Source organism: Mastigoproctus giganteus, chromosome 3, assembly GCF_048544385.1.
Source record: "Mastigoproctus giganteus isolate SK-2022 chromosome 3, ASM4854438v1, whole genome shotgun sequence".
Taxonomy (NCBI): Eukaryota; Metazoa; Arthropoda; class Arachnida; order Uropygi; family Thelyphonidae; genus Mastigoproctus; species Mastigoproctus giganteus.
In genome coordinates, this window is record NC_143577.1 from 170,151,606 (window position 1) to 170,167,183 (window position 15,578).

At 37.8% G+C, this 15,578-nt stretch overlaps 1 protein-coding gene across 5 annotated transcripts in view; it reads right to left on the minus strand.

The window, feature by feature from the left end:
• Window positions 1–15,578, minus strand: part of Setd3 (SET domain containing 3) — a 397,353-nt gene that overhangs the window by 13,383 nt on the left and 368,392 nt on the right. For all 5 annotated transcript variants that reach the window (XM_090370760.1, XM_090370761.1, XM_090370757.1 and 2 more), the window contains exon 15: window positions 13,111–13,259. In XM_090370760.1, coding sequence (XP_090226886.1) covers window positions 13,111–13,259 — 149 coding nt within the window. The remainder of the gene's footprint in view (window positions 1–13,110; window positions 13,260–15,578) is intronic.

Sequence of the window (15,578 nt, forward strand, 5' to 3'; positions counted from 1 at the left end):
CTAGAATTGGTGGTCTCTATTAACAAATCTCCGGATTGAAGACGTTTCACCATTTTTGGTGAACCTCCAGCATGTTCGAGGCATCTCTGAATGGTGAAGGGGGAGAGCTTGCCGACAGGTTGCGTTGACAGAGAATGTATAATCAGGAAGGCTGGTAATTCCTGTCTGCCAGTGTCTTTCTTCATTCTCTTTGAGATAGAGGAGTCATGGTCAGTATCATATGTGTCATTTAATTGAGAGCTCTTCAGCTCTAAGCGTGGAAAGTCACTTGTTTCCATTTCTGCTCCTTTTAGCCCCGGGGGTTGTCTTATCATCCCCCAGGTTACCGGCCCCGCCAAGTGGAGGCAGGAGCGGTGCCACCAGTGACCAAGCGGTTGTAGAAGTTAGTTGTTTGTTATTAGTAAAATATATATACTAAATAAAGAAAGGTTGTTTTCCTTTCTGTGTTCTTACTTAATACTTTAAGCACAGAACAACTGGAAGTAAATGAAATAGAAAAAGACACTAGAAAACAAAACTTTTTCTTTAATAAGAGCACTCTATAAATCACTGAGAAAATCGCTTGGCACTCAGGGCCTTGATATTAGCATTAGTAGAGGCATATGATGCAGGAAAGCAAGCTTATTCAGCATCAGCCAAAAAAAAAAAGCACAACCACTACTCCCATTTTACCCCTCCGTTCGTTCGAAATACCTGTCCAGCTGAGCCTTAAATTTGTTTAGGCTATCAACTTCAACAACAAGTGATGGAAGTCTATTCCAAACCAACTGCCCGCTGCCTAAAGGCAAATTTCCGCACGTCTATCCTACATCTGTCTTTCCTCAATTTGAATTTATGCCAGCTCAGGTGATTATTCTGAGCAAGAGGAAGAATCCCATCGGCATTGAGCAAGCTCAAGCCATTCAAAGCCTTATACACCTCTATCAGATCACCTCGCCGATGCCTAGTCTCCAGACTGTAATTTGCAAAACTTAAGCCTTTCTTCGTAAGAGCAACCCTTTGTTCCATTCACTAATCTTGTTGCCCTTCTCTGTACTCGTTCCAGCAGCTCTATATCCTTCTTGAAATGAGGCCTCCAGACCTGTATACAGTATTCAAGGTGTGGCCTTATACAAGGGAATAATCACATCCCTATCCCTGCTAGAAAAATTCCTGTATATCATTCACAAGACACCATGAGCTACTCTTGCAGCTCGTCTGCACTGCTCAGAGAACTTCATATCTGCCTGCACAATTACCCCCAGGTCCTTTTCATTCTCTACCACTGTCAGCGTAGTACCACAGAGTTGATACGTTGATCTGGGGTTACTGTTTCCCATATGTAGTACTTTACATTTGTCAATGTTAAACTTCATTTGCCACCTCTCAGCCCATCTGCTCAACCTTTTCAGATCCTGTTGCAGCAGCGTACTGTCATTAGTGTCCTTAACAACCCTACCAACCTTCGTATCGTCTGCAAACTTGGACATTAAGCTTGATATACCATCATCTATAAATACAGAAAACAACAATGGACCCAACACTGAACCCTGAGGAACTCCACTAATAACATTAGTCCACGTTGAGCAGTGTCCACTGATAACCACTATCTGACTTCTGCCACTCAACCATCCCTTTATCCATAGCAGCAATTTGCCTCCAATGCCACACTGCTCCAATTTGTGCAGCAGTCTTCCATGCGCAACAGTATCAAAAGCCTTTCTAAGATCCAAATATATAATATCAAAGTTATTCCCTGCATCCAGTTCTTTTGTGACAACATCACAGTATCCAATCAAATTGGTCAGACAAGACCTGCCCTTAACAAAACCATGCTGTGTCTGAGCTATAACTGAATTCTTGTCCAGATGATCCTGCAGTGCTTCTTTAACCAGTGCCTCCATTAATTTTCCTGGAACCGAAGTTAAACTAACAGGTCTATAATTACTTGTGTCAGCCTTTGATCCTCCTTTGTGAATTGGGGTTACATTTGCACATCTCCAGTCTATGGGTACCTCCCCCTGAGTCCAAAGAAGCTCTCCTAATTATGGCTAGGGGTTTGCTTACTTCCTTTGCTGCCTCCTTTAATATAACTGGATAGATCCCATCCACCCCGGGTGCCTTTTTTATGTTTATCCTCAACAATTTCTCCTCCACTTTCCTCTCAGTTATTAGAAAATCATCTAGCTCACTGCCAATGTTTACTTCACCTACGACATTCCCCTTCCCGAATAACTCCTCACGTGTGAATGTAGATGCAAAATACTCGTTTAGATTGTTAGCCACCTGAGCAGGACCCTCAACTGTTGAACTATCAACATCCAGTGGACCAATCTGATTCATCCCTTTCTTTCTTGAGTTTAATAGGTAAAGAACTCTTTTCTGTTTTTCTTTGCATCCTTTGCCAAGGATTTCGGATTTCTCATAATCTGCCTTCGCCTGCCTAACCTCCTTTGTAACTTGGTTACAGATCAACTTTGTATCTATCATAGGCTTCTGTGTCACGTGTTAATTTGTATGTATCCCATGCATTTTTCTTCTCTGCCATATGTCTCATTAGTTCATCTGACAACCATTTAGGCCTGAACCTTGAACAATATTTCTTGGTTGGTATGTAAAGCCTGGTAGCTTCCAAGATTAGTTCCTTGAATGCTTCCCATTTTGAATTTGCTGTTGGTAACATCATCAGTTGGTCCCACTGTATAGAATTTAAATACTGTCTCAGACCACCATTGTCACCTTTACGAAAGCAAAAACCCTTCCCTTTTCCTCTGATGGTAGTTACCTCCTTGAGTAAATCCCACTTCAGCACACTGTGATCACTGCCACCTAGTGGTTCCTTTATCTGCAGATTCTTAATGCATGAAGAATCACTACTGATAATCAGATCAAGAGTATTACTCCCTCTAGTTGCCTCCCGAACATGCTGGTGTAGAAAACAATCATCCAATAAATCCACAAAAGCCTTGCTAGTGTGTGAGTGACCAACCCACAAATTCCAGTCAATATCTGGGTAATTAAAATCCCCTATATAAGACTCTCTGATTTACTGGCCCATTCTATTTCCCTGTACAGTATCTTATTACACACACACATTAGAGTCATTAGGCCTATAGCACACTCCTACTCTCAATTTTGATTTACCCATGCTTATGTCACACCAAACTGACTCGACACAGCCCTGTCCATCGATGTCGACTGGCTTCACTTCCTTAGATTTTATGTGTTTTTTAACTAATAGCATAACCCCTCCTCCCTTCCTATCCTGTCTATTCTTTCTGTAGACGTTGTACTCCCCAAATTCCAGTTCTGCATTCTTTATATCTGTGTGACACCATGTCTCTGATATCCCAACTATATGTGCCTTTGATGTTTTGAGCAAAACCTCAAATTCATCAAATTTATTTACTAAACTCCTAGCATTGGTGTACACGCAAGTATACATGCACCTGTTTCTATTCTTAGCTACCCTAACACAACCCATGTGTTTACTTGTACCGCAATCACTTCCAGCAGTCTCTGAAATATCCTGCATATTGTTTTTCAGGCTTCTGCTCATTCCAATAGAAGCAGTGCAAGAATCTCTTTCACCTCTGCCAGTGGCTACTGTTAATCTATTTGTCTTTGTCTCCCCCCCAAGCTAGCAGTTTTCCGACCCACCTAACACTGCCTCGATAGCATCAGCAAATATTCTTGCAACCTTTCTATTTAAGTGTATTCCATCCCTGTAGAAGCAATCTCTTCTGTTAACAAGTACAGTCCAGGCTGAAAAAAATTCTACCCCTTGAGCCTTGCACAATCTTTCCAGGGCCGAATTGATCGACAAGGCTCTCATCATATACTTCCTCCTATCGTGTCTGGGCAGAATTGATAGATGAACAGTGCACTGTTGAGTCAGTTTGGTGTGACATAAGCACTGCGAAAGCAAAAATAAGAGTAGGAGTGTCTTATAGGCCTAATGACTCGAATGAGTACAATGAAAAATTATACAGAGAAATAGAGTGGGCCAGTAAATCAGAATGTCTTATAACGGGGGATTTTAACTTCCCAGATATTGACTGGAACTTGTGGGTTGGTCACTCACACACTAGTCAGACTTTTGTGGATTTATTGGATGATTGTTTTCTGCAGCAGCATGTTAAAGAGGCAACCAGAGAGGGTAATACACTTGATCTGATAATCAGCAGTGATCACTTGTGTATTAAGAATTTGCAGATAAAGGAACCACTAGGTGACAGTGATCACAGTGTACTGATGTGGGATTTACTTAAAGATATAATTACCATCAGGGGTAAAGGAAAGTGTTTTTGCTTCCGTAAAGGGAATACAGTGGTCTCAGAAAGTTTTTAAATTCTGTACAACGGGATAAACTGATGATGTTACCAACAGTAAATTCTAAGTAGGAAGCATTCAAGGAATAAATCATGGAAGCTACTAAAAGTTTCATACATATTAAGAAATATTGGTCAAGGTGTAGGCCTAAATGGTTATCAAATGAACTAATGAGACTCGTAACAGAGAAGAAAAATGCATGGGATGCATATAAATTATCAAGCGACTCAGAAGCATATGGCAAATATAAGCTAGTCTGTAATCAGGTCACAAAGGAGGTTACGCAGGCGAAGGCAGATTACGAGAAATCCTTGGCAAAAGATGCTAAGAAAAACAGCAAGGATTTCTTTACTTATATAAACTCTAAAAGGAAGGGGATGAATCTGATTGGTCCACTTGATATCGATGGATCGACTGTTGATGATCCTGCCCAGATAGCAAACAAACTGAATGAGTATCTACATTCACACACGAGGAGTTATTAAGGTTTGGAAATGGCAGAAGGTTATCAAATTGTAGCAGGATAATTAATGATTTTGTAATAACTGAGAGCAAAGTGGAGGAGAAATTGTTGAAGTTAAACATAAGAAAAGCACATGGGGTGGATGGGATCTATCCAGTTATATTAAAGGAGGCGGCAAAGCAACTAAGCAAACCGTTAGCCATAATTATGAGAGCATCCTTGGATTCAGGGGAGGTTCCCACGGACTGGAGATGTATCCCTAATTCACAAATGGGGATCGAAGGTTGACACGAGTAATTACAGACCAGTTAGTTTAACTTCTGTTACGGGTAAAATAATGGAGTCACTGGTTAAAGATGCATTGCAGGATCATCTAGACAAGACTGCAGCAATAATTCAGACACAGCATGGGTTTTTTAAGGGAAAGTCTTGTCTGACAAATTTGATAGGATATTATGATGTGGTTACAAAGGAACTGGATGCAAAAACTAATTTTGATATCATCTATTTGGATTTCAGGAAAGCTTTTGACACTGTTGTGCATGAAAGACTATTGTACAAATTGGAGCAGAATGGTATTAAGGGTAAGTTGCTACAATGGATAAAAGGATGGTTAAGTGGGAGAAGACAGAGGGTGGTAATCAATGGGTGCTGCTCTTCGTGGACTAATGCTATTAGTGGAGTCCCACAGGGTTCGGTGTTGGGTCCACTGTTGTTTTGTATATTTATCAATGATATTGTTGAAGGTATATCAGGCTTAATGTCAAAGTTTGCAGATGATACAAAGGTTGGCAGGGTTGTTAATGGCAGTGTGCTACTGCAACAGGATCTAGATAATTTGGGCAGATGGGCTAAGAAGTGGCTACTGAAGTTTAACCTTGACAAATGCAAAGTACTGCATATGGGTAGAAGTAACCCCAGAGAAACGTACCAACTGTGTTGTTCTACACTTAAGGTGGTAGAAAATGAAAAAGACCTGGGAGTAATTGTGCAGTCAGATATGAAGTTTTCTGAGCAATGCAGACAGGCTGCCAGGGCAGGTCATGGGGTTTTGTCAATGATATATAGGAATTTTGCTAACAGGGAAAAGGAGGTGATTATCCCTCTGTATAAGGCAATGGTCAGGCCATGCCTTGAGTACTGCGTACAGGTCTGGAGGCCTCATTTTAGGAAGGATGTAGATTTACTTGAGCATGTACAGAGAAGGGCAACAAGATTGGTGAGGGGAATGAAGGGATCCTCTTACCCAGAGAGGCTTAAGTTCTGCAAATTGCAGTGGCTGGAGACTAGGCACCTGCGCGGTGATCTGATTGAGGTATATAAGGCCTTGAATGGGTTGAGCACGCTGAATTCTGATGGGATCCTTCCACTTGTTCAGATTACGAACCTAAGAGAGCATAAATTCAAATTAAGAAAAGACAGATGTAAAATAGATGTGTGGAAATTTGCCTTTAGCCAGCGGGTCGTTAATTGCTGGAACAAAATTCCATCTGTTGTGGAAGTTGATAGGTTGAATAAATTTAAGGAGGAACTAGACAGGCATTTGGAGGGAATGGTGTGATTTTTTTTTTTTTTTTTTTTTTTTGGCTGATGCTGCAAAACCTCATACACATGCTTTCTTGCATCACATGCCACTACTACTACTACATTTTGGAATTCAAAAGTACATCACCAAGGGTGTGAAGACTAATACTCAAGATTTCTAAGAGGTACAAGCTAAAGATTATAATGATATATGCACCAATATCGAGCCATGATGATGAAGAGGTTGAAGAAATGTACACCAAAATTGAGTCTTCTGGATGAGCAGAAAACCCACTACACTATTATTGTGGGGGACTTCAATGCTAAGGTTGGAAAAAGACAAAACAGTGCAGAAAGGGGAACTATAGGAAATTTTGGAATTGGTGAAAGAAATGAAAGAGGTGAAAGACTTGTGGAATTTGTAGAATCTCAAGGATTGTCAGTAATGAACACTTTTTATAAGAAAATTATGAACAGAAAGTGGATATTTTTGGGTTATTAATCCATTTGGAAGAGTCCAAATGGATAAATAACTAAAGAAATCGACTTCATCCTCACTAACAGAAGATATATTGTGAATGATGTTACCGTCCTGAATAAGGTAAATGTTGGAAGTGATCACAGAATGGTAAGATGTACACTTGATATAGATGTAGGAATGGAAAGGAAAAAACTGACTCGAGTAAATAATACAAAGGTCTTTGAGATAACAGAAGAGGAGAAAAAGCAGTATGTACTGGAACTTAAGAACAAGTTTAAGCTTCTGCAGACTGTTCAGGACCAAGCTATCGACGAGGAATATTACAACTTTCTGAAAGTGATAAAGCCCAAGAAACCTATAGGGAAAAAGAAATCCAAAGAAGAAAAAATTAGTCAAGAAACACTTGTTATGATGAACCTAAGGTGAAAAATGAAGAGCAAGGTAAACACTAACAAGAAAAAAATTGAGTATACTGAGTTATGCAAAGCCATTAGAAAGAGACTCAGAGAGGACAGAAGAAGATTTAACACAAGAAAAGTAGAACAAGCATGTAGGGAAAACAAAGGATTTAAATCAGCAGCCACGAGCAGTAATACAGAAAGAAAAATGATACTGAAACTGAAGAATAGCGATGGTGTACTTATAAACAGCAGAGAAGGCATAATTCAAATAACAGAAGACTACTATAGAGAATTATACAAGGAAGGAGGGAATGATGGCAGAAGTGGGGAAGATGGATTGCAAATTAGCAACACATACGACATACCCGATATTCTTCCTGATGAGGTAGAACATGCATTTCTTCAATGCATGAGAAGCATTGAAGAAAATGAAGAATCGGAAAGCCCCGGGGGAAGATGAAGTTACTGTAGAGTTGTTAAAATTGGGAGGAAGAGACATAACACAAACTGGCAAGGCTCTTCACAAAGTGCATTAGAAAAGGTGTGACGCCTAAGCAGTGGAATAATGCAATCATAGCTTTGCTGCATAAGAAAGGAGATAAATTGGAAATTATAGATCAATTAGCTTGTTATCCCACATCTACAAGTTGTTCACAAGGGTCATTACTAACAGATTAGAAAGAATACTTGATGAGAATCAACTGAAAGAGCAAGCTGACTTTAGGACAGGATTCTCAACTATGGATCACCTTCACGTAATATCACAGCTAATGAATATAAAACACCATTATGCCTGGCATTTGTGGATTATGAAAAGGCATTTGACTCCATACAGCATAAGGCAATGTTTCGGGCACTGGAAAGACAAGGCATAGATACACCACATATTATGAGAGTGCTACCTCCTTTATTAGACTAGATGAAGACAGTAGGAAATTTAAAATCGAGAAAGGAGTTCAACAAGGAGACACAATATCTCCAAAGCTGTTTACTGCTGCCCTTGAGGAAGCTTTCAGAAGATTAGACTGGTCTCAGAAAGGAGTCAATGTGAACGGAGAGTACCTAAACCATTTACGATTTGCAGATGACATTGTGGTCATAAGCCACAACCCCAAAGAATTAGAGGAAAATCTTAATCAGTTATGCACAGTTAGTAAGGATTTTAGACTAAAGATGAATATGGCTAAAACAAAAGTAATGATGAAAAGTATGCCACAGAAAGGGAAATAATGATTGAAGTAATTGAAAAGGTGGAGTCATATACTTATCTAGGACAAGTTATTAGCTGTAATAATGATAAATGGCTGGAAGTCAAGAGAAGAATAAATTTTGGATGGATAGCATTTAGGAAATATAATCACATTCTGAAAAGCAATATCCCAGTTTGTCTGAAAGGTAAAATAATGAACCAATGTATACTCCCCACCATGACTTATGGAAGTGAAACTTGGGCACTCACCAAAAGAATGGAAGAGAAGCTGAGAACTACACAGCAAAGAATGGAACGAATTATATTGGGAATCAGGCTGTTAGATAAGAAGAGAAACACATGGATTAGGCAGCAAACTCAAGTAAAGGATATTCTTATCAAAACTAAAGAACTAAAATGGTCTTGGGCAGGACACATAGCTCGAAGACATGATGACAGATGGACTAAGAAAATAACAGAATGGTACCCAAGAGGAGCTAGAAGAAAACCTGGAAGACAAAGGCGGAGATGGATAGATGAAATTCATGAGTTTGTGGGTAGTAAATGGATGGCCAGTGCTCAAAACAGAAGGAACTGGAAAGTTGCTGGAGAGGCTTTCATCCTGCAGCGGATTGAAAATGGCTGATGATGATGTATAATGTACACATTGAAGCGATGTGCTCGTGCTCTTTTGACATTTCATGCTCGGACAAAATTATTCAAATATTTTTTCCAATTTTGGAAACCTGTAGTCAACTTAGACTTTGAGCCCAAAAACATTTTGCATGGGTAACAATAAATTTATTTGGATGTTTCGGAAAAAATTAGCCACGTCCTTTCTTCTTTTTCACCATTCGAAATTTTTCTGCAAAAATGGTGTTTACACAAGCCTCTGTAGTAAATGCAATCACCATGTTTATAGACTGATTTAAGTGTAGTTATATTGCCTATATTTTTTGGTTTATTTGAAATTAGAAATTCAACCATTTGATTAGATAAAATGTTAGGCCAGAGAGCAATATCTTTTAGTGTGACTTCGAATGGAATATTTTCCGTTTGCATTTCAATATTTTCTAATGAACTTTCTTCTATATTTTTTTTCTACTGGTTTTTTGACTGTTGACTGGTTCTTCATCTTCATCATTGTTGCTTTCTTCTATACCTTGGTTTTCAACTTCAACTAACTCTTTTTGTTGACTGATGGAAGCTCCTTGTTCTTCATCTTCATTGTTGCTCGAATTATGATGGCCTGAATGGCCAGGGCCAGTTATAAATTTGTCCAATGCTCCTTTCTTTTGGTTGGCAACTTGCTTGTGTCTTTTTTCAGCTCCTGATAGATGTCGTTTCATTTTTCTAGCTACCATTGGTAGCATACCAATGAAAAGAAAAATATAAAATTTAATAGACTGAATGATTAGAATACTAGAGAAGAGATTTTTTTGTTATAGTGCAATAAATTAATGATTAATGAAAATTCAAAAATTATTCATAAACTACGAAAATCCAGGTGCTGATGTAACAACAGGAATTAATTTTATCTTAATATAATTTCAACAATATACGATATACGCGTGTTTGCGTATATCGTAAGTCCGCACTGCAGGAGAACCTTTGTAAGTACAAAGTAGCAAATAAGATTCTACTGCTCCGATGAGCAGTAGAGCAGCTGCGCGGGGCCTATGCAGCATAGTATGTGTATAGTATGTAGCATAGTAATGAAATAATGAAAATAAGCGAATATAAACATACTATCAGGTTTTACCGCCGATTGTAAACTTGTACGTAATTAAAATTGCACACATGAAACCAAACTTGGTGTCATTAGAAAAAAGTGTAAAGTTGGGGTTTTGCGGGGCCCTTCAGAAATCAGGGCCTAGGCATGTGCCCGCCGTTAAATCCGCCTCTGGGTGAGACTGCATTTAGAATATTGTGTTCAGGTCCAGAAGCCATGCTTCAAGAAAGGCAACTAGATTGGTGAAGAATGCTAATCGATGTCCATATGAAGAGCAATTTAGGAAGTGTAGCCTGCAAAGCTTGGCAACTAGACATCTTGGGCGGGGGGCGCTTGATAGAGATGTATAAAGCCCTGAAGGGAGCCATATTTTCAGTGGCAAAAGACAGAACCAAGTGAGAACAAATACAAAATTTTGGGGAACATGTCTAGATCATTTGAATGAATTGCCTACAACAGTAGTTGAGGTGGATAGTCTGAAAGTTTAAAGTATAATTGAACAGGGCAATTTTTGGTAAAGGGAAAGGTATGAATGATAGTTTTTTTTTTTTTTTTTGGAAATACAGAAAAAGTTTACTTCTTGCATCTTTTAGCTATTTTAATACTAATACTTTCCACTCAATCATTTCTTACGAAGTACTCCACCTCTATGGTGTCCCCCAACTGCCACACTCACTAGTTTAGTTGTGTGTGTGTGTATGTGTGTGTTGTTGTTGTTATTTGGTTTTTAGGAGCATTAGCAACTAAGGCCATATTGCTCCGGGATATGCGGTGGTCATTGCCTGACATTTCTGCATCGTCCGTATTTGGTGGTGACGGGCTAGAACCCCGGTCTAATCAAGAAGCGTGTGCTACGCACTGCTGCTCCTTCCCACCTGGCTACAGAGGCGCTGTGTGTGTGTGTGTGTGTGTGTGTGTGTGTGTGTGTGTGTGTGTGTGTGTGTGTGTGTGTGTGTGTGTGTGTGTGTGTGTGTGTGTGTTGTTTCCCAAGCTGAAATCCTCATTGAAAGGTCACAGTGACTGAGGAAATTATTCAGAATGGACATCAGACCTATCAGGAATACTTCCAGAAGTTGCAGCTTGGAATTGGTGCATACAATGTCAAGGAGGCTATGCTGAAAGAGACCCATCAAAATAGATAGTAAGATTCATTTCTGAAATACTAGTTCACTCCCAAACTTTTTGATCATACCTTTTTTACACACATATATGCACTTTGCCATGTTTAAGGAGGAAATAAGCAATATTCTGATATAGTTTTCTTTAGATGTAGGAGGTTTACAGATTAAAACGTTTGGTCTTGCAGTATAGTAGTTTTGCAAATGAAACAACCACTTGCAAAAATACTATAATGCAAGTCCACCATCCTTAGGATGCGGAACAGAATTTGTAATTTCTACTACTAATTTGGAATGAGAAGCTTTTCTGGAAATCCTTGAATGTGTGGAGCTCCAGAATGGGAACCCATGCCATACTCCAATATCATCTGCATCCAACTAATTGCATTAATTTTCCATTATAAATCTATGAGAGATTCATGGGTTTCTATGAGAGATTCTGACGTAGCTGATGCAAGTTGAATCTTGAAATTAATCCACTTTAGAAAATAAAATTCACTACTTAATCCTGGTTTTAATGAAGAGTTCGCTAAGGCAAATAAGATGAGGGATGAATAAAGAGGGAGAAAAAAAGGATGAAAGCTTCATAACGTTTCTTTAATCAAAGTAGGATTTGAAATTAAAGTGCCACTCAATTTGAACAGCGAGAATACTGAAGGGGTGTCTTGTAAAAGTCAATTTCTGGTACAAATACAGATCCAGGAATTTAACATCATCAATCAGCAACAATGAATCAGTGTTTATTATTACTTTCAAAGAAGAAAAAGTAATAAGAATAAGAAAAGGTAATATACTTAAATTTATTTTGATTTATGACTAAAAAAAAAAAAAAATGAAAAAAAAGAAACTGCTCAACCAAAGAATTTACAAAGTGACAAATCATCAAAATTAGGACTATAAAATGCACCCCCTCCCCTGAAAAATACCAATGATGATCCTTTACACAATTTCCTTTTTCTTCAACTTACAAAGCAGTCCATTTATATACTGTCTGTTTTCACAGTTACTTAAATCAGTCACTTGTTAATCTTTTGTAGAGAAATTTCTATATCTTTAGAAAATCATGTTTCTTTTTTGTTGTCTTCAGTGGGTTTACTCACCTAATTAAAAAAAAAATATATATATATATATAGTAGTATACTAATTTAAATAAAAATAATGAAGTTGACACATTTTCACGATTAGTTCAGCTTATAACAAAAACTTTCTTTTGAAAGGTTCTTGCAGTACCTGTCCCTCCCAGTTTTCACTCAAGCCATTGGCAACTTTTGTATGTACTGGTGGCAACTACACCAGTACATACAATCAATGAGAAGAGATACTGAGGAAGGTAGGATGAAGCTATGACAGGCAACCGTATCTGGTTCTTGTTTTGTGACAATCACATTGACCACAAAAGACAAACACATTCAAATGTACATTTTTAGGAAATATTTTTGCTTAACCTCAGGAGTGTTTTTGTTTAACCAGTGTACCCAAATTCATTGAGAAATGCAGACAAACAGAACTGTTTTGAAATTTTTTTCCATGGTTTTAAATGTTTCTACAATACAATGTCAATGTCCTTGCAGTTCACAATGTGAGATGTAAAATATACACATTGCTATTTATTAAGATAATGTTAAATTAAAAACATTATGTATTAATTTTTAGCTGCATAATATATATAGTTCATAAAAAATGGGGTAAAAAGCTTCCCCAAAACATTTGTGGAGACACCAGAGGGACAATCCCTGAAAAACAAAATCTGGTCTAACTCAAACCATCCAGCATATAAAAAATACCATTACAGTGGGTTGTCCCTATTTTGGGCATGAATTTTCAGTGAATAACACATCACTGAAATCTCATTATTTTACTGCTTAATCTATTTATAATAAAATCAGTATACCTGTAATGTAGTAGAATAAGACTTAAGAAGCAATTGTAGGCGTATCCTCAAGAAAGCTAGTGACCTCTTTACTAGGGAGATATTTTCAGCACAATCACGATTCACAATCAGCGCCATATCTTTTCTGTCAAGCCATTCTGAAAGTTCTTCTAGAATTATATTAAATTTAACAATTATAACATTGTATGTTATTAGGTGCTAAATACGACAATCATACTTTTGTTTATTCAAATAATCTTATTTTTCATTTTAATAATAAATAGATAATAACAATCATCTAGATTGTTATTATCTATATACTCAAAATTTATACTTTTATATTAATAAAATCATGCTACTAATAAGAATTTTAAAAAAAGTACTAATAAAAATCACAGTAATATGGCATTCAAGGTGCCTGGTCTGTGTGAAGAGGAAAAGACCAAACCCTCCAGCATATGACAGCACGACAAAACAAATGGTTCTCAGTCCCCAGCAGCTTTCACTCTCCCTCTTACGGCAGCGAGAGGATCATAGTGGAAGCAGAGGGTGCTAAGAATCTGTGGGTACAACCAGGCTGCCATGCATGGAAACTGAACTTGGCCTGTTATAACGTAAGATCACTCATCGGTGAAGACAGGATGTTAGAGCTGGAAAAGGAATTAGAAAATGTGAATTGGAATATCATCAGTTTGGCTGAAACAAGAAGAAGAAATGAATCACTTATAAGTTTATCAAGTGGAAATCTGCTGTACACCAATGGAAACAGTGAAAGGAGTGAAGGTGGAGTTGGGTTTCTGGTCCATAAAGATTTTAAAAACAACATTTTGGAATTCAAAAGTACATCACCAAGGGTGTCAAGACTAATACTCAAGATTTCTAAGAGGTACAATCTAAAGATTATAATGATTTATGCACCAACATAGAGCCATGATGAAGAGGTTGAAGCAATGTACACCAAAATTGAGTCTTCTAGATGAGCAGAAAACCCACTACACTATTATTATGGGGGACTTCAATGCTAAGGTTGAAAAAAAGCAAAACAGCGCAGAAAGAGGAATTATAGGAAATTTTGGAATTGGTGAAAGAAATAAGAGGCGAAAGACTTGTGGAATTTGCAGAATCTCAAGGACTGTCAGTAATGAACACTTTTTATAAGAAAAGGGTGAACAGAAAGTGGACATGGAAGAGTCCAAATGGATTAACAACTAATGAAATCAACTTCATCCTCACTAACAGAAGATATATTGTGAATGATGTTATCGTCCTGAATAAGGTAAATGTTGGAAGTGATCACAGAATGGTAAGATGTACACTTGATATAGAAGTAGGAAAGGAAAGGAAAGGAAAAAACTGACTCGAGTAAATAATACAAAGGTCTTTGAGATAACAGAGGAGGAGAAAAAGCAGTATGTACTGGAACTTAAGAACAAGTTTGAGCTTCTGCAAACTGCTCAGGACCAAGATATCGACAAGGAATATTACAACCTTCTGAAAGTGATAAAGCCCAAGAAACCTATAGGAAAAAAGAAATCGAAAGAAGAAAAAATTAGTCAAGAAACACTTGTCATGATGAACCAAAGACGACAAATGAAGAGCAAGAAAAACACTGACAGGGAGAAAATTGAGTATACTGAGTTATGCAAAGCCATTAGAAAGAGGACATAAGAAGATTTAACACAAGAAAAGTAGAACAAGCATTAAGGGAAAACAAAGGATTTAAATCAGCAGCCATGAGCAGTAACACAGAAAGACAAATGATACTGAAACTGAAGAATAGCAATGGTGTACTTATAAACAGCAGAGAAGGCATAATTCAAATAGCAGAAGACTGCTATAGAGAATTATACAAAGAGCACAGGAGATGGATTGCAAAGTAGCAACACATTAGACATACCAGATATTCTTCCTGATGAGGTAGAACATGCATTGAAGAAAATGAAGAATCAGAAAGCCCCGGGGGAAGATGAAGTTACTGTAGAGTTGTTAAAATTGGGAGGAAGAGACATAACACAAACTGGCAAGGCTCTTCACAAAGTGCATTAGAAAAGGTGTGACACCTAAGCAGTGGAATAATGCAATCATAGCTTTGCTGCATAAGAAAGGAGATAAATCAGAAATTGGAAATTATAGACCAATTAGCTTGTTATCCCACATCTACAAGTTGTTCACAAGGGTCATTACTAACAGATTTAGAAAGAATACTTGATGAGAATCAACCGAAAGAGCAATCTCGCTTTAGGACAGGATTCTCAACTATGGATCACCTTCACGTAATATCACAGCTAATGGAGGAAGCAAATGAATATAAAACACCATTATGCCTGGCATTTGTGGATTATGAAAAGGCAATGTTTCGGGCACTGGAAAGACAAGGCATAGATACCCCATATATTATGATTTTGAAGAAAATATATGAGAGTGCTACCTCCTTTATTAGACTAGACAAAGACAGTAGGAAATTTAAAATCAAGAAAGGAGTTCAACAA